Source organism: Trachypithecus francoisi, unplaced genomic scaffold, assembly GCF_009764315.1.
Source record: "Trachypithecus francoisi isolate TF-2019V2 unplaced genomic scaffold, Tfra_2.0 Lachesis_group9, whole genome shotgun sequence".
Taxonomy (NCBI): domain Eukaryota; kingdom Metazoa; phylum Chordata; class Mammalia; order Primates; family Cercopithecidae; genus Trachypithecus; species Trachypithecus francoisi.
The window spans coordinates 17545025-17569517 of record NW_022681474.1 but is presented as its reverse complement, the minus strand read 5'-3'; the positions used below and the strand labels follow the sequence as shown (position 1 = coordinate 17569517).

General features: G+C 45.1%; 1 protein-coding gene across 1 annotated transcript in view; it reads left to right on the top strand.

The window, feature by feature from the left end:
* Nucleotides 1–24493, top strand: part of FAM171A1 (family with sequence similarity 171 member A1) — a 147800-nt gene that overhangs the window by 69520 nt on the left and 53787 nt on the right. The window contains exon 2 of the mRNA XM_033208664.1: nt 19149–19376. Coding sequence (XP_033064555.1) covers nt 19149–19376 — 228 coding nt within the window. The remainder of the gene's footprint in view (nt 1–19148; nt 19377–24493) is intronic.

Here is a 24493-nt window from a genome sequence, read left to right as displayed (position 1 = left end):
GAAAGTCATGCTCACGGAGCAGTAATTTATGATCTCCAGGAATTAGTGATGGGAGGGTTAGTCCCTGTATGCCCAGCAAAGCTCTGAGATGTCAAAGCATCAAAATTAGAGAACACAAAGACACAGTGAATACACCTACTCCCCCTGACAGTCCCATCTCAGTTATGAGTAGCTACATAACCTTGAAGGAAAACCTCAAGTTCCTCATCTTGCAGAATGAAGGGTTGAGGATTATAGCTCATCCGAAAGCCCGTTGTTTCATCCTTTGGGGAGAAAGCCTCTGACACTTTCTGTAACTTTTTCTCCATTGCCAGTCTCTTTGGGTTTGTTCCCTTGGGAAGATGCACCATCACCCCGGGGGAATCGTCCTGTCCCTGCATGCCTGTGGCATGAACGACACTTTCTCGATGTGGCTCCCGCACAAGGAGGGCAGGTCGGCAACGGACCATCCTAGGACTTGACTTAATCTCTTTCATACGTAGACTTTTCTGCCGCCGCTTGTACTCCTAACTCCTTTGACTGATGGGCGCTCTTGGGCATGTCATCATTGACCCTGCACCTCTCCTAACTTCAGTTCTTGGTCTGAGCCAAGTGATTATTTGGTACAATATATACGTCTGTGACCCATTTGGCAGGTGACATTTAAGAACACCAGTGTGAAGGATAATTGAAAATAGCATCAACTTGCAAGTGTAAGACAAAATATGGTAGAGCCTCTGGGCTGCCACTTGGAAAAACAACTTTCCATTGTCTGTTACAGCATTATGAATTGAGATGGCAGTGAAGGGGTGGCTGGAACTCTTATTTCTCCAGGCAAGAGAGGGAAATCCAGTCCCTTGTATTGATGTTGCTGCCTGGACATGATCTATAAAGGTTAAAAGACAAAAGGTTGCTCCATTTGACACGAACTAAGAGCCATTCTAGAAACTTAAACTGTGTGGAAAATACTGTATGCTGATATTCGCTATGGAAAAAAATCACCAAGAACAGTGCTGTGCTGTTCAGAATAGTTAAATTTTATCCCCCATAGATAAAGCAGGAAATTTCAATTGTGTGTGGTTTTAAAGTTCTTAGAAAACTCCTATAAATTATAAAAATAATTATAAAAACTCCTATAAATTATAAAAATATTTCATAAAGTTCATAAATATTGAGGTAAATCAGGACTTTATTTATTTATTTATTTATTTATTTATTTTGAGATGGAGCTTTGCTCTTGTCACCCAGGCTGGAGTGCAGTGGCACGATCTTGGCTCACTGCAACCTCCGCCTCCTGGGTTCAAGCGATTCTCTTGCCTCAGCCTCCAAAGTAGCTGGGATTACAGGTACCTGCCACCATGCCTGGCTAATTTTTGTTTTTTAGTAGAGACGGGGTTTCACCATATTGGCCAGGCTGGTCTCAAACTCCTGACCTCAGGTGATCCACCTGCCTTGGCCTCCCAAAGTGCTGGGATTATAGGTGTGAGCCACCATGCCTGACCTTAATCAGGACATTGTAAGGTTTCATGTCTTGTAGGCGTCAGCAGAGTTTACCATGCTTTACCATTAATACAGAATTTGTTCAATCAGATGTAGAAAGCAGAAATTGTATTTCACTAAACACATGCACATTTTTGAATGTTAAATGAGTGGCAACTGGAAACCTAATTAGCATATCACTTTAATTCTGCTCCTGGAGTTACTGCTTGTGATGACCTAAATGTGGCTGTGCAACCCTTCACGTTTAAAAGGGAACTAAAATGATCAGTGCTATAAAAACAAATAAAATACCCACTAATGCTTGGAGTGGAAAACCTTCAGATTCTGCTTCTTGTAAGGATGGACTCATGTGGCACATTTTAGAATGACATGGGTTTTTCGTTTTTTGGGTTTTTTTTTTTTTTTTTTGAGATGGAGTTTTACTCTTCTTGCCCAGGCTGCAGTACAGTGGCACACTTTCGGCTCACGGCAACCTTCCCCTCCTGTGTTCAAGCAATTCTGCTGTTTCAGCCTCCCTAGTAGGTGGAATTGCAGGTGCCTGCCACCACGCCCAGCTAATTTTTTGTATTTTTAGTAGAGACGGGGTTTCACCATGTTGACCAGGCTGGTCTTGAACCCCTGACCTCAGGTGATCCACCCACCTTGGCCTCCCAAAATGCAGGGATTACAGGTGTAAGCCACCACACCTGGCCAAGAACAACATGTTAAACTAATGGAGCTAAGTGGCTGGCAGGCGGGGGTCTAAGTGTGGTGTAAAGAGCAGGAATAGGTAGAATTTACTAAGGGAAATGGGCAATCTTGGCCATCCCCAGCAGAGGATGATTTAAGAATTCGAAAACCCACTTCTTTAAACAAAAAGACATTACCCAAAAATTGGGACTGTCTTATCTCTTTTCTTTTCTCTGACTCCCTTATTTCTTCTCTAGGACCCTAGTCCACTCCTCTCCTGCCTAAATGTCTTCATACTGTTCCATGGGTTCCTTAGTGACCCAAGAATTAGGAAAAGTCTGAGATTCTGCCAAGCTTGGAAGCTAATGAGCCAGCCTAGCACGGTTTGATAGAAGTTGGTGGAGACATGATACTTCCTGGTCAGAGATAAGGGATGTTTATTACTCACAGCAGCAGTAGTAGCCAGAGTGTCAGCATTCTGGCTCCAGTTCCCTGAACCCCATTTCCCACAGGAGCAATGCAAAGAGGGCCAGAGGATACCTGCACATGCAATGGCTTACTTTATAGGAGAGAAATCCTGAGCTTCAGGGGCCCATATCTTTTCCGAGAGGCACCAAGCATACCTACTGTTTGCTCTAGAGGGAGACACCTCTCGATCTTGCATAGCTGTTCACTAAAGAAACATCCTTGAAGAGGGCTAGGTACGGTGGTTCATTCCTGTAATCCCAGCACTTTGGGAGGCCGGGTGGATTACCTGAGGTCAGGAGCTCAAGACCAGCCTGGCCAACATGGCAAAATCCTGTCTCTACTAAAAATACAAAAAAAAAAAAAAAATAGCTGGGCGTGGGGGCTGCCTGTAATCCCAGCTACTCGAGAGGCTAAGGCAGGAAAATTGCTTGAACCAAGAAGACAGAGGTTGTAGTGAGCCGAGATCGCATCACTGCCCTCCAGCCTGGGCGACAGAGCCAGACTCCGTCTCAAAAACAGAAACATCCTTGAAGAGACAGCTCAGAACAGAGAGCACAGTCAGTATCTTGCCCACAATATGTAAAGAACTACTTAAGAGACCCATGGAGAATTGTCTTGCCAATGGCTTCTGCTGTTCCTCCAGCTCTCCATGTCCTTGGGAATTGTCCACAGCAGGTATGAGAGAGAGAAAAAAGAATCTTCCAAGAACCATAGCCAGGCATGGTCAGCTCCTTCCATGAACTTTCTCAGGAGGTCTTTTGTAAACTTTCTGTAGACCGTTGGTGATCCTCATTTAAGAGTCAAATGTTGGGAAACAATCAGCTAATTATAAAAATGGCTAGCAGTGATTAAGCTCTCACTGTGCACAGCTGCAGTGTGTGGGAAGCGCTGTACCCTTGTGATCTCACTACAGCTCTGAGATTATTATGGCAGGGCCATTACCCCATTTCTTACAGATGAGAAAACTCTGCTTAAGAGCAGTAAGCCAGAAGGGGCAGAGATGACCATCAACTCTAGGTTGTCAGTCCAACGCCCTGAACTCTGAATAGCACACTATATTTTTCTGGTTTTTTTGTTTGTTTGTTTTTTGTTTTTTGTTTTTTGCGGAGGGGGCTTTCTTAATTGAGAAGCTTTTAGGGGGAAAGGGTGCTTTGGAGATTTTGTTTCACCAAATAAAGTTAGTGGAATGCTTGCAAGTGGGGAAAGATCAGGAATACTTTTGTTGCCAGCAGACACCTTACAAAGTCACCACCAGGCAGTCCACCCAGCAATCTTACGGTGTTTTCAAGACAGTTGGTATCCATATTTTCTGGACACAGAAATGACAGGCCAAGGAGGCTGTGAACTTGGCCAAGACCACATGACTGGTTAAGTGAGGAGCTTAGAAACCAGCCCCAGACCATGCAGTGGTGAAATGTGCATTCTGTGCACAGTCCCCAGGAGGAATATTTGTAATGTAAATGCTAAAGTGCCTTGAAATATTTCAGCTTCATCTGAAACAGAAAAGAAAACTTCAATAATAGCTTCACTGTAGCCTGTTTAATATCTTTCTTGGAAAAGATAAGCCCATATGTGTATGATTTAAGCACTGCGCTGACTTCAGCTGCTCCAGGGACCTTTATCTTGTTTTGTAATACTTCAAGTGTTAGAGAGCATCAACACTTAGGCCATTCATAGTTTTTCAGCAAGGCCCTTCAGCTTGCCTTTTTTGCCCTTTTTGTTTTTTGAGACGGAGTCTCGCTCTGTCGCCCAGGCTGGAGTCCAGTGGCGGCATCTCGGCTCACTACAAGCTCCGCCTCCCAGGTTCACGCCATTCTCCCGCCTCAGCCTCCCGAGCAGCTGGGACTACAAGCGTCTGCCACCATGCCCGGCTAATTTTTTTGTTTTTAGTAGAGACAGGGTTTCATCGTGTTAGCCAGGACGGTCTCTATTTCCTGACCTCGTGATCCGCCCACCTCGGCCTCCCAAAGTGCTGGGATTACAGGCGTGAGCCACCGCGCCTGGCCCATTTCTTTTTTAATTCTGAAATAATTAGTGAGTCAATTTCTTCACTACTGGCTCCCACATAGCACTTTCTAACTGGTCTCTTCCCAGAGAGAGAAATGACTTGCTAAAAATCATCATCATCATCATCATCATCATCTTAAAGCTGCTTTTTCAAAACAAGTATGTAATTTTACTCTTGTGACAGCCCTAAACAAAAAAATAAATAAATAAAAATTAAAAATTAAAAATAAAACTGTAAATGCATATCTGTGGATAAAGACAGATCTGGAAACACCCAAGGCACAACAGAGAATCTTTCCCCAACCAGGTTAGGTTGCCTTGGCAACCGTTCCACTGGTGCCTTCCAACAGATCTTTGAAGCTTGGCTAAGGTGTGTACATTAATTTCATAGACATGCTTAATACTGCTCATTACCTTAGCAGTTCCCAGATTCTTCCAGAGTCTCACAAGGGGACTTTGTGCCTTCATGAAAAATTTAAAACATCAACAAAACTGGCCTGGTGCAGTGGCTCACACCTGTAATCCCAGCACTTTGGAAGGCTGAAGCAAGTGGATCACCTTAGGTTAGGAGTTTGAGACCAGCCTGACCAACATGGCGAAACCCCGTCTCCACTAAAAACACAAAAATTCACCAGGCGTGGTGGTGCGTGCCTGTAGTCCCAGCTACCCAGGAGGCTGAGGCAGGAGCATCGCTTGAACCTGGGAGGTGGAGGTTGCAGTGAGCCGAGATCATGCCACTGCACTCCAACCTGGGTGACACAGTGAGACTGTGTCCCAAAACAAATAAGTAAATAAAATACCAACAAAACAGAAGCATGTTGGGGTGGCTTATTGTGGTGATTTCTTTAGAAATCCTTGTGGGTCCTCTGATCTCCACAGTGTTGCATCACCATCATTTTCCTGTTCAGTAGAGCAGGGTATTGTTTGAAGCTCAGTAAACACATTTACCATATTTACATTTCCATGATATAGTCACTAGATACTTCACTGTATCTGAAAAAAGTAAGGATATTAGCCTTATGGATATGCATTGCTTTTTATGGAAAAGTTCTTAAAAGTTGGAACTATGACTTTTGCTTTTGTTTTTTGGAGCCATATGTAGCATCGTTTTGGTGCTTTGATTCTTATTTCTTTTGAACAGTTACATTCTTTTATTTTAAATTGGTTTGAGTATTTTGGAGAAGTTTCCCGAGATAAGTACAATAATGCTATTTTCATATACTCCTTTAAAGCTACATCTAAGTATTTCTGACACTACATCAAGAAGATTGGTTAATTCATGGCCGGGCATGGCGGCTCATGTCTGTAATCCCAGCACTTTGGGAGGCCGAGGCAGGCAGATCACCTGAGGTCAGGAGTTTGAGACCAGACTGGCCAACATGGGGAAACCCCATCTCTACAAAAATACAAAATTAGCCAGGTGTGGTGGCAGGCACCTGGAATCCCAGCTACTGGGGAGGCTGAGACAGGAGAATTGCTTGAACCTAGGAGGTGAAGGTTGCAGGTTGCAGAGAGACAAGATTGTGCCATTGAACTCCACCCTGGGTGACAAGAGTGAAACTCTGTCTCGAAAAAGAAAAAGAAAGAAGAAGACTGGTGAAGAGTTTGCTGTCAGATGTATATCTCATGAGATAACTTTTTTAGATGATATTGAGGGAGGGAGGGAGGGAGGGAGGGGGGAGGGAGGGACAGAGAGAGAAAGAAAGAAGAAAGAAAAGAAAGAGAAAGAAAGAAGAGAAAGAAAGAGAGAGAGAAAGAAAGAAAGAAAGAAAGAAAGAGAAAGAAAGAAAGAAAGAAAGAAAGAAAGAAAGAAAAGAGAGAGAGAGAGAGAGAGAGAAAGAAAGGAGGGAGGGAGGGAGGGAGGTCGGTCTAAATAGACGCCCTTCAGAGGATGGGCAGCCGGTAGGAGCCACCAGTGTAAATAGCACTCTACTGTGGTCTCTTCTCTTCCTATTTCAAACTGAGGCTGTAGCTGTCGAGTCTACCACATGGCTGCCTTTTCATGAGGTTTAGCCTAAGCATCAGTTGCCCAAGATGATAGAACACAGAAAGGCACACAGTGGTACTCAAAGTTCCAGCACATTTATCTCTTCCATGCATCTCCAATGAGGTCATTCAAATGGATGTCTAGAGACTGTAATCCTCCACTGAAGTTTAAGGAACATGTTTCAAAAAAAGAACCCCACATAGGTGGGAATTCTGTATCAGACACTGGGGCCACAGATCCATAGAAAGGTTCAGGGGATCTCTTGGTACAATCAAGAGTGAAAGGTACCCATGTGGAGAGGAGACCTGGGGAGCTGGGGGTTTCTAGTGCCCAGCGTATTCGTCCCTCTGAAGTATGCCAGCATGGGCCTTTCTCTTCTGGGTGACAGAAGTTTTGATCTTTGCAGGACATCAAACTGAATGTTGTTTTCAGAATTAAACACAAGGATTGCCAAATGCTTTAGTGCAGCTAGAAATTGCTTATAAGGGAGTCCTGGGATGTACAAGTTGTAACAGATTCTTATTGAGATGTATTATAGATTAATAAAGTATATATTATGAGATACATATTAAATAATCTGTTACGTGTTACATAACATATAGATTATACTAGTCTTTAAAATATATAAATATAATTTGCTTGGAGGACATGATTGGCTAAATTTGGGGTAGAAAATAAAATAGAACAATACAAGCCGCATGTGCCCTATGTAAGTCTGAAAAAAAATTACACGAAAACTCTAGTGTAACAGAGTGCATCCTAATTTCATCAGATTACAGAGTAAAACCTCTTACGTTTATAAAAGAAATAGAAATAGAAAGCCACCCCTTCACGCATTAGATATCCTGGAACATGCTTTATAAAGACATGGAAATTCAATGCACATGCTAATATTGTAAAATTCTAGCACCAAGTAACATGGGGCAAAACCTACTAGAGTAAAGGTCAGGTAACATTTTTACAATAGCCTCTTATTTGGAAAACGTTTTTAAGTGATCAAGCAGTTTTCTGGTGTTTTATTGAGATGAAGAGCCATTGTAACTCCCTAAATTGGGGTTAAATATAGCTAATCATGGTGCTAAGGAGAGTGACTCCTTTTCAGCTGGCCTCCCTGGCCCAGGCAGCCACAGGAGTGCTGGGCCACTTGGGGTGAGAGCATTTGCGTGGCCTGCTCCGTGGGAATGGACCTTTCTTCTACCCAGACCCAGTGGCCAACCCATAAAATGCTGGTTCCCCACTACTAGGATGGGTTGCTGTGGAAACCGACAGCTCTAAACACCAAAAGGAAAGAAAAAATGAAAATCCCAGAACAAAGGCCAATTTGAGGAAATAGAAAAGGGAATGAAAAGCGGTTAGAGGAAGCCAAAAACTTCACAGAAACAAACAAGCGAAACAAACGCATTTTAAAAATGGAGCCCACAAACTTTACTTTCCCTTTTAAGACAGAGCCAGAGTTAGAATAGATATGAGAAATGAGAAGGGGGCAGACTGTGCAGAAAGCAGGTGGAAGTTGTACTCCCAGCTCTGGTCCCAGAAAAACCACAAAGGATTTTATGTTTTGGAATAGTACATGTTGTGGAGTTTGGAGGCAAAGTTGTAAAATAAATGCATCCTATCATTTATAGAAAAATAACGAAAAGTATGCATTATTATTTGATGAAGTGGGGATTAAAAGCAAGGCATGCTGGCCGGGCGTGGTGGCTCACGCCTATAATCCTAGCACTTTGGGAGGCCGAGATAGGTGGATCACCTGAGGTCGGGAGTTCAAGACCAGACTGGCCAACATAGTGAAACCCTGTCTCTACCTTACAAAAAAAAAAATCAGCTGGGCATGGTGGCAGGTGCCTATAATCCAGTTACTTAGGAGGCTGAGGCAAGAGAATCGCTTGAACCCAGGAGGTGGAGGTTGCAGTGAGCCGAGATTGCACCACTGCACTCCAGCCTGGGCAACAAGAGCAGAACTCCATCTCAAAAAACAAAACAAAACAAAAAAAACAAGGCATGCCTTCCCATGGTCTCTCAGTGTTTGCTGGCAGTTTTGTCAAATACTGACAGGGCGATTCTTCCATGTGCCAGTAAATTATGCACCCTAATTCCTTCCTCTTGTTCGCTCTTAACTCGCTACTTAGAGGCGCCTCCTCCCAAGCCAACAATTGGAAACAGCCTTGTTGCATTTAGTTCTAAATCTGTGGCAGTTAGAAAGGAAATGACTAAAAGATAATGCTGGACTAAAAGATGATGTTTAGTTTTCTACCCACAAAGCAGATGCTCTTTGTACTACTTAAAATGGACCAGTTTGTGCCCACAGAACCACAGTCTTCATGTTTGCCAAGAGCAGAGGAGCTCTGAATCGTGGTAGGGGAAGAATTCCTGAGCGCTCATTTCTTCCTTCTTGGCTCTGCACTTGGCTGATAAAAATTGAAGAATATGCTAGAGGCGACGGCTGAATTCCTGATGGCGAAATAAATTCGTAGATGAGAGTGTATATCGAGAAGAGGCCTGAGCACAAACTCCCAGGGTCCACCACCTTGGGCAGGCAGGCAGAACTGGAGCCCATGGTGGGTACGGAGAAGGAAGGTGCAGGGTGGAAGGAGAGCCGTGAGGTGCGGTTTCAAAGAGATGGTCCCCAGCTAGATAGAATCATGCCGGGATAGCACAGAACCCGAGCAGGGCAAGCAGCACTGCCCATCTAGCTGGTTTAATGAGAAAAGACATTTATTACAGCTTTTGGGTAGTGCACAGAACTTGTGGGAGGAGGAGGCTCACAGCCAGAACGGTGTCTGAGCTGTGTGGTGTGACTCTTCCGGGAGCACCCCTGCTGCCCCCAACCAGATGCCTCCTCTGTGGTCCCTTTAGCCAGAAAAAAGCCCTGCTTCTTCATGCTGCTGACTTCCACATCAAATTCTGCCAACCAGAATGAGCAGAGCCACAGCTTAGCAGAACCACAGCCCATTTTTCCTCCTTCTTAGCTACAGGGGAGGCTGGGAAAATGAGCATCTGGAATTCCTCAAAGGGAGGAAGACTATTTCAGAAGATGCCACAAAAACTCATCTGCCTGTGGTACCCACCCTTCCAGCACCAGCTTCAATTTCATCTCTTCCAAGAAGCATTCCTCCCTGACCTCCGTAAACCACAATCAGGGCCAGTTTGCATGCGGTGCGTACCCAGATAGCCACAACCCTTTCATAGTATCAGTGTTCACACCATACCCTTCCTTAAATCTTTTGATGATCCCCCCACCTCTGTAAATGTGTTCAGATTTTGTTTGTGTCTTTGATTCTGTTTTTGCATGGAAACTCCAGATCAGATTAACCTCATCTTTGCTATATATATATATATAATTTTTTTTTTTTTAACAGATTCCTAGCCAGTTTCATTCTTGTTGCTTTCTGGCACATGTGTTGGTCTTTCCTCCCCAACAAAACCGTAAACTACTTAAAAACAGGAGCCATGTCTTTTTTTCATCTTCTTTTTTAATCTCCCTGCAGTACCTGGTATCATGCTAAGCATATAGTAGCTGGTCAATAAATATTTTCTGATTATTTACAGTTAGTTATCTGGATTGATTAATACTTTTCAAATGGATCTCTATAGTATCTATTTTTAAAGTAGTTATAAGAAATAAATGGAACAACAACAAAACACCAGGAATACTTAGGCCATGGATCAGAAGATACCCAGAAATGCCTACTCGTTTTAGAGATTAATTCAGCATCTACATTAGGTGCCTACTGTGTGCCAGACACTATTCTATATGCTTAGGATGCATGAATGAAGAAGAAAACAGAAACACAACATAACTGTCTCAGAGTTTCCATCTGGTAGTGTTTAATGTTTAATAAACATGTAAGTTATGAGCATGTTATAATCGATCAATGTCATGCATAAAAAGCAAAAGCAGAGCAGGAGAATATCAGAAGTTTGCGGTGGGGTTGGGGTTGACATTTTAGACAGAATAGTAAGAATTATTTAAAAAATGTTTTTAGGCAATCAAAAAAATTGAATATATGCTGGGTATTAGATGATATAAGGAGATTATTATTTAATTAGGCATGATAATTGTGCTTTGGTGGTAGTTTTTAAAAAAATCCTTTTCTGTTTTAAGTGGGAATATTTATGGTGGTTGGATGCAGTGGCTCACCCCTGTAATCCCAGCATGTTGGGAGAACGAGACAGGCGGATTACTTGAGTCCAGAAGTTCAAGACCAGCCTGGGCAATGTGGCAAAACCCGCGTCTCTACTAAAAATACAAAAACTTAGCCTGGCTTGGTGGTGGCGTGTCCCTATAATCCCACCTACTTGGGAGGCTGAGGTGGGAGGATCACTTGAGCCCGGGTTGGGGAAGTTACAGTGAGCCAAGATCGTGCCACTGCACTCCAGTGGCACAGAGCCAGATCCTGTCTCAAGAAACAACAACAAAAATGTACAGGGAAATAATACAACCTAATATAACATCTGGAATTTGCTTCAGAATGTTCCAGCAAAAAAGTGGGGATGGAGGGAGCAATGCATGAAGGAAAGAATGGTAGAAAGATGACACTATTTGAAACTTCTTATCAGGACAGGTTTGGGAGGAGGGTCCTTGTACTGTTCTTTCTACTTGTATGTTTCTGTGTTCTGGATGTTTGTTTTCCCCTCAAGTTCATATATGGAAATCTTAACCCCCAAGGTGAAGGTATTAGGAAGTGGGGGTCTTTTGGGAGGAGATCAGGTCATGAGGGGGGAGCCCTTGTGCATGGGATTAGTGTGCTTAAGAGACCCCAGAGAGCCCCTCATCCCTTCCACCACGTGAGAATGCAGTGAAAAGGTGAGCCGTCACCAGATACCTCATCTGCCCTAACGTTGGACTAACCAGCTACCTGAACTTGAGAAATACATTCCGGTTGTTGATCAGCTTCCCAGTTTATGGGATTTTGTTACAGCAGGCTTAACAGACTAAAATATATGCATTCTAGAATTTCCATGTTGAAAATGTTTACAAAAGAGTAATCAGTGATAGGATGGCCTCATCGAGGAGGTGGTACTGAAGCAAAGACAGGGAGGCGTGGGTCTCAGCTGCATGGATGGGTGTCTGGGGGAGACTGCACCAGGCCAGGGCACAATCGGAGCAGAGCATGTTCACCGTACCTGGCCTCCCTGCAAGTCCCTGAAAGGGGAAAGTGTAGCAAGTGAGGGCGGGAGGTGATATAGCTGGAGAGGAGGGATGGGAAGAGGTCACACAGGGCCTTTTAAGCCACTGAAGGACTTGAGTGAAGGTCTGATCCACAAGGGCTGCGAAGACACCACTTCAGAGTCACGCTCAGATAGATTTTCCTTGGGAGTTCCTTGAACCATTTGGATACCACGGATTTCTTGACTCAGATTCGGAAATCAGAATTGTCCAAAGGAACTTTCTGCAATGATAGAAATATCCAGTCTGCACTCTCCGATGCAGGAACCGCTAGCCAGTTGTGGCTGTTGAGCGCTTACAATGAGCCTAGTGTTATGTAGGAGCTCAATTTTTAAATTAATTTCATTTTAATTAATTTAAACAAGTGTATATGCTCACATGTGGCTAATGACCCCTATCTCAGGTAGTGTTGTGTTAAGAGATGGTTAGTTTCACCCCAGCATTCATTTTGCAAACCTTTATTGACCACCTGCTGGCTCTAGGTACGAGCTAGGACTTACGGTTATAAATTGAATTTTTAAAAAATAAGCCCCTGTTCTTGAGGGGTTCATGGGCCACCCCAGACACTGTAAAATAGTGGTATGGCTGGACGTGGTGGCTCATGCCTATAATCCCATCACTTTGGGAGGTTGAGGCAGGAGGATTGCTTGAGCCCAGGAGTCTGAGACCAGCCTGGGCAACAGGGCAAAACCCCGTCTCTACAAAAATACAAAAATTAGCTGGATGTGGTGGTGCGTGCCTGTGGTCCCAGCTACTTGGGATGCTGAGGTGGGAGGATCACTTGAGCCTGGGAGGTCAAGCCTGTAGTGACCTATGACTCTAAACAAACAAAACAGCAGTACATGGGTGGCCCAGACCCCTCATCTTCAGGCATGAGGGCTCCTGCACTAAGCTCTCTCCATGGGGGTTTTAATTCAGTGGTAAACAACCTGGTTCTCATCTCAGGACGCCCCTTTGCCTGGCTGGTCCCTGTACCTCTTCCAGGCCTAAGCTAAAATGATGCGTCCTCAAGAAGGCCTCCCCTGACCGCCGAGTTGAAAATAGGTACCCTGTTCTGCCTTGTGTCACCCAGCTTTCCCTGAGGCACTTCTTCAAGTTCAGAATGACACTTCGGTGTGTATTTAATCTCTAAAGCTAAAGCTCGTGAAGGTCAGGGGTCTGGTCTCCGTTGTACACCCCCACAGTTGGCCCAAGGTGAAACAGACAGAAATGGAAACGGAAATGGGCAAGAAACAGAGACCATGTGTCTGGAGAGCTTCAGGGGAATACAGGGTTGCTGAGTCCCGCCAGAGCACTTTCTTGAATCCACCTTACTACAACCTTTTAAAGGAAAAGGAGGAATCAGCAACATGGAAGGGAAGTGTAGAAAGACATTGCCTTCAAAGGTGAGGAGCTGTGGCAGGAAGGCACAGGAAGGAGGAGCCGAGGGCAGGGCGTGGGTTCAGGTGGGGCGGCTGGTGCAGGACAGGAGGCTTCTGGGATAGATCCTGTCCCTTGAGTATGATGACTTTTTTTGTTTGTTTGTTTGTTTTTTCACTCTGTCACCCAGGCTGGAGTGCAATGGCGCGGTCTCGGCTCACTGCAACTTCTGCCTCCTGGGTTCAAGCAATTCTCCCACCTCAGCCTCCCGAGTAGCTGGGACTACAGGCATGTGCTACCACACCCAGCTAATTTTTGTATTTTTAGTGGAGACGGGGTTTCACTATGTTGGCCACACTGGTCCGAAACTCCTGACCTTGTGACCCGCCCGCCTCTGCCTCCCAAAGTGCTGGGATTACAGGCATGAGCCACGTGGCCTTCCTTTTTCTCTAAAGGGCCAAAAGTACCAAGTTCAGGCTTTGTGGCCCTTATGGTCTCCGCGGCAACCTCTAAAGTCGGCTGTTGTAATGCAAAACCAGCCCATAGACTAGATGCAAATGATGGGGCGTGGCTGTGTTCCAATAAAACTTTATGAACACTGAAATTTAAATTCCATATAATTTTCATGGACTAACCGGGCCGGGCGCGGTGGCTCAAGCCTGTAATCCCAGCACTTTGGGAGGCCGAGGCGGGCAGATCACAAGGTCAGGAGATCGAGACCATCCTGGCTAACACGGTGAAACCCCGTCTCTACTAAAAAATACAAAAAACTAGCCGGGCGAGGTGGCGGGCGCCTGTAGTCCCAGCTACTCGGGAGGCTGAGGCAGGAGAATGGCGTGAACCCGGGAGGCGGAGCTTGCAGTGAGCTGAGATCCAGCCACTGCACTCCAGCTTGGGTGACAGAGCGAGACTCCGTCTCAAAAAAAAAAAAAAAAAAAAAAAAAAAAATTTTCATGGACTATATGCAAAAGCAGGCAGCAGGCCACATTTGGCCTGAGGGCCGGGCTGAATTTGCTACCCCTGGTACAGGTGACAGTGGGGTCGCATCAAAGGGTTTGAGGGAGACAAGGAGAGGTCAGCTGAGTGTATTGGATAGCTCCCTCTGGCCTCAGAGGGATCTCAGGGCTCAGGTCTGAAGAGGGTGACCGTTTTTGTAAAGTGGCTGAGCAGCAGTGTGGGTGATGGATGGTGAAGGTCTGGAAATAGGGCAGTGTTCACAAGGGTACAAAAGAAAGGCCTGCTTTGAGATGCAGAGTTTGCAGTCAAAATGAGCAGACTTTGGTGATGGATGTGCAGGGTATAGAGTGAGAAAAGGATGTCCCAGTCTGGGTTTAGTGCAGTCTTCAGGTGACCAACGCAGCAGGGTCCTCAGCACTCACTGAGCAGCAAAGAGTGCATCCTAGGGCATATTTAGGTCTGGGACCATTTATGGGGTCTTCCTATAAATGAGAGTCCTGTAGCAACTAATGCCCCGCCCAGTCAGATGACAGCTGCCCTGGTTGTCATTTAGTTAGGGGTAGTTTTGTTTGCTGTTGAACGGAGAGTCCCATTTTCAGTGTTATTCTATAACAATGATGCCCCTGTGGGCTGTAAGAATTACTGAATCATACTGACATTTGGTCCTCTCTGATCATACCAAGCAAAGAACTAAACAATCTCTTTTAAAGTATATAATTGTAGAACTTAAACTATGCTTCCCATATTAGAAAAAATTCAAGTGGTAGAATCTAGAGCGTTGATTAGAGTGGAACTCCCCCTTCTCTGTTTATTCATATTTTTTTCCCTCAAATCTCAGCAGTTTTTGCCTTCTCAGCAAACAGTGAAGACCTTGTAATCCCAATTGTTAGTAAATGTTGCATTTCCATAAAATTGCATAAATTATCAATGCAGGATTTCTGCTATGTGGTTATTAATGCACCATGAGTTAATTTATGTTATAATTTAGTATACTACTTAGGTACAGACTACACACTGGGTTCAGTGTATACTGCTCGGGTGATAGGTGCACCAAAATCTCACAAATCACCACTAAAGAACTTGCTCATGTAACCAAAGACCACCTGCTCCCCAAACACCTATGAAAAAAAAAGGGACTACCATTTTATCCAGCAGTCCCACTAGTGGTATCTACCCAGAACAAAAAAAGTTATTATGTGAAAAAGATGCTTGCACATGCATGTTTATAGCAGCACAGTTTGCAATTGCAAAAAATATGGAACCAGCCCAAATGCCCATCAGTCAATGAGTGGATAAAGAAAATGTGGTATATATATATACTGCAGAATACTAATCAGCCATAAAAGGAGTGAAATAATTACATTTGCAGCAACCTGGATGGAATCAGAGACCATTATTCTAAGTGAAGTAACTCAGGAATGGAAAACCAAACATTGTATGTTCTCACTCATGAGTGGGAGCTAAGTTATAAGGATGCAAAGGCATAAGAATGATACAGTGGACTTTGAGGACTCAGGGAAAAGGGTGGGAGTGGGGTGAAGGATAAAAGACTACACACTGGGTACAGTGTACACTACTTGGGTGATGAGTGCACCAAAATCTCAGAAATCACCACTAAAGAACTTACTACTCATGTAACCAAACACCACCTGTTCCCCTAAAACCTATGGAAATAAATAAAAATTTAAAATTTAAAAAAGGAATAGTATACTACTTGGGGACACAGAGGACCAAGTTAAATAAGAAAATGTGGCGGGGGGGGAACAGGGCGCACTGGCTCACACCTGTAATCCTAGCACTTTGGGAGGCCAAGGTGGGCGGATCACAAGATCAAGAGATTGAGACCATCCTGGCCAACATGGTGAAACTCCATCTCTACTAAAAATACAAAAATTAGGTGGGTGTGGTGGCGGACACTTGTGGTCCCAGCTACTCAGGTGGCTGAGGCAGGAGAATAGCTTGAACCTGGGAGGCAAAGGTTGCAGTGAGCCAAGATTGCGCCACTGCACTCCAGCCTAGGGACAGGGCGAAACTATGTCTCAAAAAAAAAGAAAAGAAAGAAGAAAATGTGTGTGTGTGTCGTGCACATCCCAATTGGATTGGGGAGAATTGACTAAATGTATTCTGTAATATCATATCCTTGATTTTCATGATGCTGACTTGTGCCTTTTTGGGTACTAGTTTTCTCCTATAGTATGAAGTAGCCAAGGTTGGTATCTGTAGCATTTATTTGTTCTTTCTAAAACATTTTAAGAGATTTATTTAGTACACACCCATAGCTCAAAGCTCCTCAAAGGCAGGAGAATGCTTTAGCTAGGTCTGGGATTCTTTAGCTCTTGTCTATGGTTATCTACACAAGAAATGTATTAAATCAGTATGTGGAAAAAATGGGTGAAAAATGACTGACTGAAATTTGCAGTATTGAAGTACGAATTTGCTTTAGTATCATAAGACAGCTAGTTGGCAAGTTACCAAGGTGGAGATTCTAAAACCAAAAGAAGTTCTTCTTAATGTGGTTGCCCCAGTGTAGGACAGAACTCTGGATGTAAAGGTATCAATACTCAGGCCAGGTGTGGTGGCTCACGCCTGTAATCCCAGCACTTTGGGAGCCCGAGGCGGGTGGATCACCTGATGTCAGGAGTTCAAGAGCAGCCTCGCCAATATGGTGAAACCCTGTCTCTACTAAAAGTACAAAAAATTAGTGGGGCATGGTGGTGGGTGCCTGTAATCCCAGCTACTTGGGAGGCTGAGGCAGGAGAATTGCTTGAACCCAGGAGGCGGAGGTTACAGTGAACTGAGATCACACCATTGCACTCCAGCCTTGGTGACGAGTAAAATGCCATCTAAACAAACAAACAAAAAAAGGTATGAATACTCTCTGAGAGGGTTGTTTCACCTGTCCCTTTTGTTTTTTATATTTCTTCTTTCTAACTCTCCTCTCTGAACCCCAAATCTGGTATCCACAAACACCATGTTGGAAAGTTTACAATCATCATGATTGGAATGACGCAATTGCAGTAGCTTGTGTCGGTGCTTACTTGGCCAGGCATTACACTAGATGTTTCTACCTATATGTTGAGCTATGTGTGTTTATCATTCCCAGTTTGCAAATGGGGAAACTGAGGCCTAGAGACAATAAATAAACTACCTAAGGCTACATGGCTGACACACGGTGGAGCTGAGATTCAAACCTCCAGTGAGAATTGCAGAACTCCAGAGTGTGTGCCGCTGGGCAATACCTGCAAGGCTGACCCAGCCATCCTTCCTCATCCTCGCTCTCAGGCTGCTCTGTACCCAGCCAGCCTGCAGCCAGCTCATTGATGAGCACTCCACTGAGCCTCACTCTGGAAAGTGCTATGAACACGAGCCTCCTTGGCCACCTCCTCTTTGCTAGTCCTTGCCCCACCTTCCTATCCCAAGTCTTTCAGATCAGAGGCAGCTCAAAAAGCATGGCACGTGGTGCCTGCAAGTGGCCAGGTGGACATACATCACCGGGCACCAGCTGTTCTCTTCCTACATAAGCAAATAGGGTTTATGAGAGCAGGATGAACTTCGGAGTTGCTCCCCCACATAGTTCTGGAATCAGCACCCTTGATGTGATCATTCTACCGGACGGAGTCTGGTCTACCACCATCTCAGTCCTGGGTTATCACAGAGTCCTCTTAATTGAATGCTTGTTCTCCAGCCTTGCCTCTTCCTCACCCAGAGCCACATGTTTCTATAACATAAATTTGATCTCCACTCCCCCCTTAAAACTTTTGTGACTTTGCATTGCCTTTAGAATAAATAATAATCCTTTTAGGAAGCTGGTAAAGCCATGCGTGATCTGGCCTTAATTGCCTCTGCAGCCTCGTACGCCTCTCACGCTCTCCATCCAGATTTCAGAACCCGCCATTGTTTCTCCAGGAAACATGGCATCTTCCTGCCTCTGAGCCTCCACGCATGCTGTTCCCCCTCAGCCGTGGTACTTCCCTGTTTACTCAGGTGTCCTCTCCTTCACTGTAGCTGTGTAGTTACAATTCTAGGCACAGAGTAAACGTTCAATAACTATCCCTTGCCTGAGTAAATGTAAGTTAGCCATTCTATTTTAATTTTTTAGCAATTTGTAGCATTCTGTTTGTTTCCCACATTCATGATCTGTTTTTGCCAATATTCCTAACTTGACTTCATCTGTCTTTTCAAATGTTTGCTTTTTTTTTTTTTTTTTTTTTTTAATTCTTTTCTAACCTTCTCTTGTTCTACTCTTTGGGTCCTCCCTTTTAACAGTAGTTTTCACTTCCTTTCAGTCTAGTCTTTGTGATTACCAGTGCACAATCCTGGGTTACTTCTGCCACATTTCCCAGGACTAGAGAAGGATACGCCTATAAATACCACAGCCCACTGTGCCCTTATTATGGTAGCCCAAACCACATTGAAAGAATATTGTTGTCCAAGCACAGTGGGGCACACCCGTAACCTCAACACTCTGGGAGGCTGAGGTAGGCAGATCGCTTGAGCCTGAGGAGTTTGAAACCAGCCTGTGCAACATGGCAAAACCCCATCTCTGCAAAAATTAGCCCAGTGTGGTGGCACACACTTGTAGTCCCAGCTACTCAAGAGGCTGAGGTGGGAGGATCAGTTGAGCCCAGGAGGTTGAGGCTGCAGTGAGCCATGATCACCCCCCTATACTCCAGCCTGTGCAACAGAGTGAAACTGTTTCAAAACACACACACACATGCACACACGCGTGCACACACACACACACACACGAAGTGTTGCGTTGGTTGCCCAATGTCTTAAGGTATAGAATTTTTCTCTTGATCATGTGAGCAGGAAGGAGTAAAGAAGACAGCAGTTTGGGACAGGCTGTGGTTTTGAAGAAAATGGGAAATCGTGTGAAGTAAAAAGCAGACCTCTAAGGAAGAAATGTCCCTGGTAAAAACTGCATATTTTGAGTGTCGACCTAGATGTCCTTACAGAGCCCTCCTTCCACCTCCCATCACAGTCATACCAGAGTTGCTGTGGATGTTTCCCATTGACAGCAGCTGTTCTTTGTGCTTTCTCTACCTCCAGAGGTGACGCTAAAGGTGCACGTCAGCGACGCCAGCACCCACCAGCCCGTAGCGGACGCGCTCATCGAGATCTTCACCAACCAGGCCTCCATCGCTTCTGGCACCTCGGGGACCGATGGCGTCGCCTTTATCAAGTTCCAATATAAGCTGGGCAGTCAGTTGATCGTCACCGCCTCGAAGCATGCCTATGTGCCAAACTCTGCCCCGTGGAAGCCAATCCGGTTACCTGGTAAGGCGTTCCTCATCTTTCTCTAACACAGAGGGCATTGGCTGGTGGGAGGATTGCATAAGGCCAGGAGTCTGAAACCAGCCTGGGCAACATGGTGAGGCTGCATCTCTACAAAAAATTTTATAATTAGCCAGGCATCGTGGTATGCACCTTTAGTCCCAGCTACTCAAGAGGCTGAGGTGGGAGGATTGCTTGAGTCTGGGAGTTCGAGACTGTAGTGAGCCATGATCACACCACTGCACTCCAGCCTGGGCAACAGAACAAGACCCTGCTTCAAGAATAAAATGAAATAAAATAAAAACATACGGATCCCAGAACTCCACCATTCAATGGAGGAGGGGAGGGGAATTTGCATTTTAACGAGCAAAGCCCTCTCCCCCTCCACCAGATACTGTGAATAAAAATATTTAGCAAAGTGCGAGGCCACTGCTTTGTGAGCTATGGAAAGTGGATTTGATATAGATACAATGGAGATCATCTAGGAAAGTTCTTAAGGAACGGGGACAAACCTGAGAGATATTAAGCAGGTCGTGGAGAATGGACAGGAGAGAGGGAAGGAAAAGGATGAAACAGAAGGAATGTGAGTTAGACCTCAGGTTTTGGCTGGTGGTAGAGCAGATGGTCCTGGCAGGGGCAAGCTGTGGAGTTGGGGAACTGGCTACACCACATTTTCCCAAAGTTGGCTGCGCTGATGTCGTGGATTAAAGAAGTCTCCTCCCTTCCTCCCTCCCTCTGTGACTCCCTCTTCCCAAGCTTCAGGCTTAGGCAAAGATGCATGGAGCCTGGGGAAATGGGAGGAGAGGAATGGGTGTCAGGGTCATTGATTGTAAGCTAAGTTTAGGGTATATTTAGTTGAAATTGCCGCTGAGACACCAAGTGAGCATTTTCAGCCTTTAGTTTGAAATGAACTTGGGGTTCAAGAGAGAGATCTGGGCTAGAGGTTTAGTTTGGCTCATCATCAGTGTTAACTATGAGCTCCAGCAGAGAGTGGAGGACAGTGGGCCTGAGACAGGACCCCGGGAGGGCCTGCACAACAGGACGGGTGGCCTTTACTAGGTTACATCCAAGGGAACATTGGAGTCGAGGCTGCAGTGAACTGAGATGGTGCCACTGCACTCCAGCCTGGGTGACAGAACAAGACCCTGTCTCAAAAAATAATAAAATAAATTAAAATAAAGGAAGCATTTGACACTCCCATCATCCATGCTGAGAAGTCACTGGAAATCACTGAGGGACATTTAGGCCGTCTCTGCCTGTTTCAGGAGAACAGCTGCACAAAGGCCATCAGTCAATTCTCATTGTTTGCAGTAGTTATGGTCCATAGCCACCTCAAACATGGAGTGAGCAAATACTTGTGAACCACTGCTACAAGGGAAATGCAGGGCTGGGTTCCTGCGAGCCTCTGGTCACAACATTTTCATGAGCCGATCAATAGTACATGCCTTTGTTTTATGTTGTCTTTGTTTAAAGAAATCTTATTTGATACATAGATTGTTGATTCATTAGCATTGAACTCATAGCCCATAGCACCATAACTCATGCCCCAACAAAGCTGATCGAACACACGTTTTCTCCATAAGGCACAATCACAACCTCCTCCTGCTTAGGAATATTAGAGAGCACTACGCTGGGGGTCATTTGAAACGGTGGAATCATGCCTATAATCCCAGCGACTCTGGAGGCTGAGGCGAGATCTCGGAGCTGGAACCCAGGATGTGGAGGCTGCAGTGAGCTGGGATGGAGCCACTGCACTCCAACCAGGGTGACACAGCGAGACTGTCCCTAAAAATAAATAAGTAAATAGCAAAATCACCAACAGAATGCTTAAAAATGCGAAAAGCTGGACCCTGAATACATCTGGGAGTTACAAATATGCTTTAGCAAATAGGGAGGTTTACAAATACAGAACTGGTGAATAATGAGCAGCTACTCCATTTTGACCAAATTCGTTTTTACTCTGTTAACATGGTCATTTGAGAAAAACCATTCCCATCATACCTGTTTTTTTATTTTTTTATTTTTTGAGACAGAGTCTCATTCTGTCGCCCAGGCTGGAGTGCAGTGGTGTGATCTTGGCTCACTGCAATCTCCACCTCCCAGGTTCAAGCAATTCTCCTGCCTCAGCCTCCCGAGTAGCTGGGATTATAGGAATGCACCACCACGTCCTGCTAATTTTGTATTTTTAGTGGAGATGGAGTTTTGCCATATTGGCGAGGCTGGTCTTGAACTCCTGACCTCAGGTGATCCACCTACCTCAGCCTCCCAAAGTGCTGGGATTACAGGCGTGAGCCACTGTGCCCGGCTGATATCTGTACTATTACAAATGAGTCAAGTCACAGGAATAATGAAGTTTCATTGAATTTTGGACAAGACATGAAGACACCTGGGTCCCAGGCCTGCCCACCCCTGGCTGGCCCCACACACATCGGCCCATCAGCACTTTCTGAGTTTGTGTTTGTTTCTGAAATCAAGTTAATTACTCTAAATAATTTCTAAGAATCTTCCCGTGTCTTTGATTATTTTTCTGTGCTTGCCTTTTCAATATAATAAAGATACTCTGTATTAGTCCACTATAAAGAAATACCTGAGACTGGGTAATTTATAAGGAAAAGAGGTGTAACTGGCCCACGGTTCTGTAGGACATGCAGGAGGAATGGCATCTTCTGCTTCTGGGGATGCCTCAGGAAGCTTCCAATCATTGCAGAAGGCAAAGGGGGAGTGAGACGTTTCACATGGCCAGAGCAGGAGGAAGAGAGAGAGGGTAAAGGTGCTACACACCTTTAAACAACCAGATCTCGTGAGAACTCACTCACAATCACAAGAATAGCACCAGAAGATGGTGCTAAACCATTCGTGAGAAACTGCCCCCATGATCCAATCACCTCCCATCAGGCCCCACCTCCAACACTGGGAGTTACAATTCGACATGAGATTTGGGCAGGGACACAGATCCAAACCATGTTATACTCTTAATTAGAACTTAACAGGAAACATCTCCAAAATTTAGACAATAATATTTAGCCTATTGTGAAAAGCAGAGTCAATTTGCTTTTGTGCGTATTTTTGGAGGTGAAGACTGACACTTCTGGTATTTCAGATAGCTGGACAAGGAAGCAAGAAGAGCTGAGAGCCTCTTCTAAAATATGTTGAAAATTTGAAACTAAAAAATGCCTTCTTTCCCACATGTATGCAGCACACCGCTTGTGTGTACATGAGCATTCTTATGAAACCCGGAAATGCATTTCCTTTTTCATCCTTAACAATAGTTCCTGGAGGATGTTTTGAGGTTTTTTTCCGCTTTCAAGGAAGGGAGGAGAGGGAGGAACCCAGCGTAAGGAAAACACCCTCCATCTGTGGCAGGCAGGTAAGAATAAGCCATAGGAGATGCAATCCATCCACTAAAGGCTGTCATTCTACATCTTAATTATTGTTGTCTCTGCAGCCATCGCCCTGGCCCAGGTCCTTAGCGATGGTATAGGACTATGGCAATGGCCTCCAGCCAGGTTGTTCTACCCCTCAGACCACCCACAGTATGACTGAGCATTCATGTATTAAAATATATATGTCCAGTTAGTGTATTAAAATATGTACCTGCCTAAAATCCTTCGATGGCCTCAGGGTGAAGTAAACATGACACAGAACCTCCTCCCCTGGCCACCTCCCCCTTCCGTATGTCATGGTCAGCCACCCTGGGCAATGTGTCATTCTGGGAAGGAGTCTGGCATCTCTACCCTCTCTGTGTTTGTCTGCATTGTTCTCTTGGCAAATTTGTCTTCCTTTTTTTTTTTTTTTTTGAGATGAAGTCTCATTCTGCCACCCAGGCTGGAGTGCAGTGGCGCAATCTCAGCTCACTACAACCTCTGCTTCCTGGGTTCAAGTGATTCTCCTGCCTCACCATCCCAAGTAGCTGGGATTACAGGTGCAGGCCACTACACCCGGCTAAGTTTTGTTTTTGTTTTGAGACAGAGTCTCACTCTGCCGCCAGGCTGGAATACAGTGGCGCAATCTCGGCTCACTGCAACTTCCGCCTCCCGGGTTCAAGCGATTCTCCTGCCTCAGCCTGCCGAGTAGCTAGGACTACAGGCGCCCGCCACCACGCTCAGCTAATTTTTGTATTTTTAGCAGAGACCGGGTTTCACCATGTTGGCCAGGATGGTCTCAATCTCTTGACCTCGTGATCCGCCCGCCTCGGCCTCCTAAAGTGCTGAGATTACAGGCGTAAGCCACCACATTCGGCCGGCAAACTTTTCTTTTATCTCATAAAGCCCAGCCAGACTATTTTCTGCCTCAAGAAATCTTCCTGCCAGTCCTGAGTAGAATGAGATGTTCCTTTCCCTCTAGGTATCAAAAAAAAAAAAAAAATCTACTTGGTATGAAGAGCACCTCCAGACATCAATCAGCCTCCTCTCTATGATGGGAAAGAAGCAGCATTACCCATGGATCTCCATCTCTCTGCTGCCTCCACCCACCTGGGCACTGCGTTGATTGCATCCCTAGTCCCTGTCCTCTGCCCCAGGAAGTCCCTGCTGGTACCAGGCTTGTTACAAGAAATCATGTGTTTTAGAATTCAAAGAAACAGTCTAAAAAAGTAAAATGAGAAATCATCTTTTTCTCCTTTAGGAAATAAGGTCTGAGAAACAATTTGCCAGAGCAGCTGCCTTATATATGAAAGTACCAAATATTTTAGGTGAGAAATATTTTCAAAACACACTGCAATGGTCACGCACCTCTCAGGGGATGATCACAGGTGATTTTGGAGCTCCGAGCCCCCCACACCGGTCAGCTCAGAGGTGGTCAGGGCCTTGTAAATGTCTGCAGTCGCCACGGGAGCTCTGGAATGGAGCAGGAAGGCCCAGGCATCCTGACTTAGGTGGGCGTGGAGTGTAACCCTAGCCTGGCTTTTGAGGTGTGCTACTTCCTACCAGCAGCATCTGCTAGGACAATCCTGCCCTTTCCTCTTCACCAGGAGGTACCCTGTGCCCTTAGATGAAAGGATCGCTGGTAATAGTTTACCTACGACGTGCTCATGCAGCAATGACTAATTGCGGAATATTTCCTCATCCCTAAAACCCCGTACCCATTAGCACCGACTCACTGTTTCTCACACATCCCAGCCC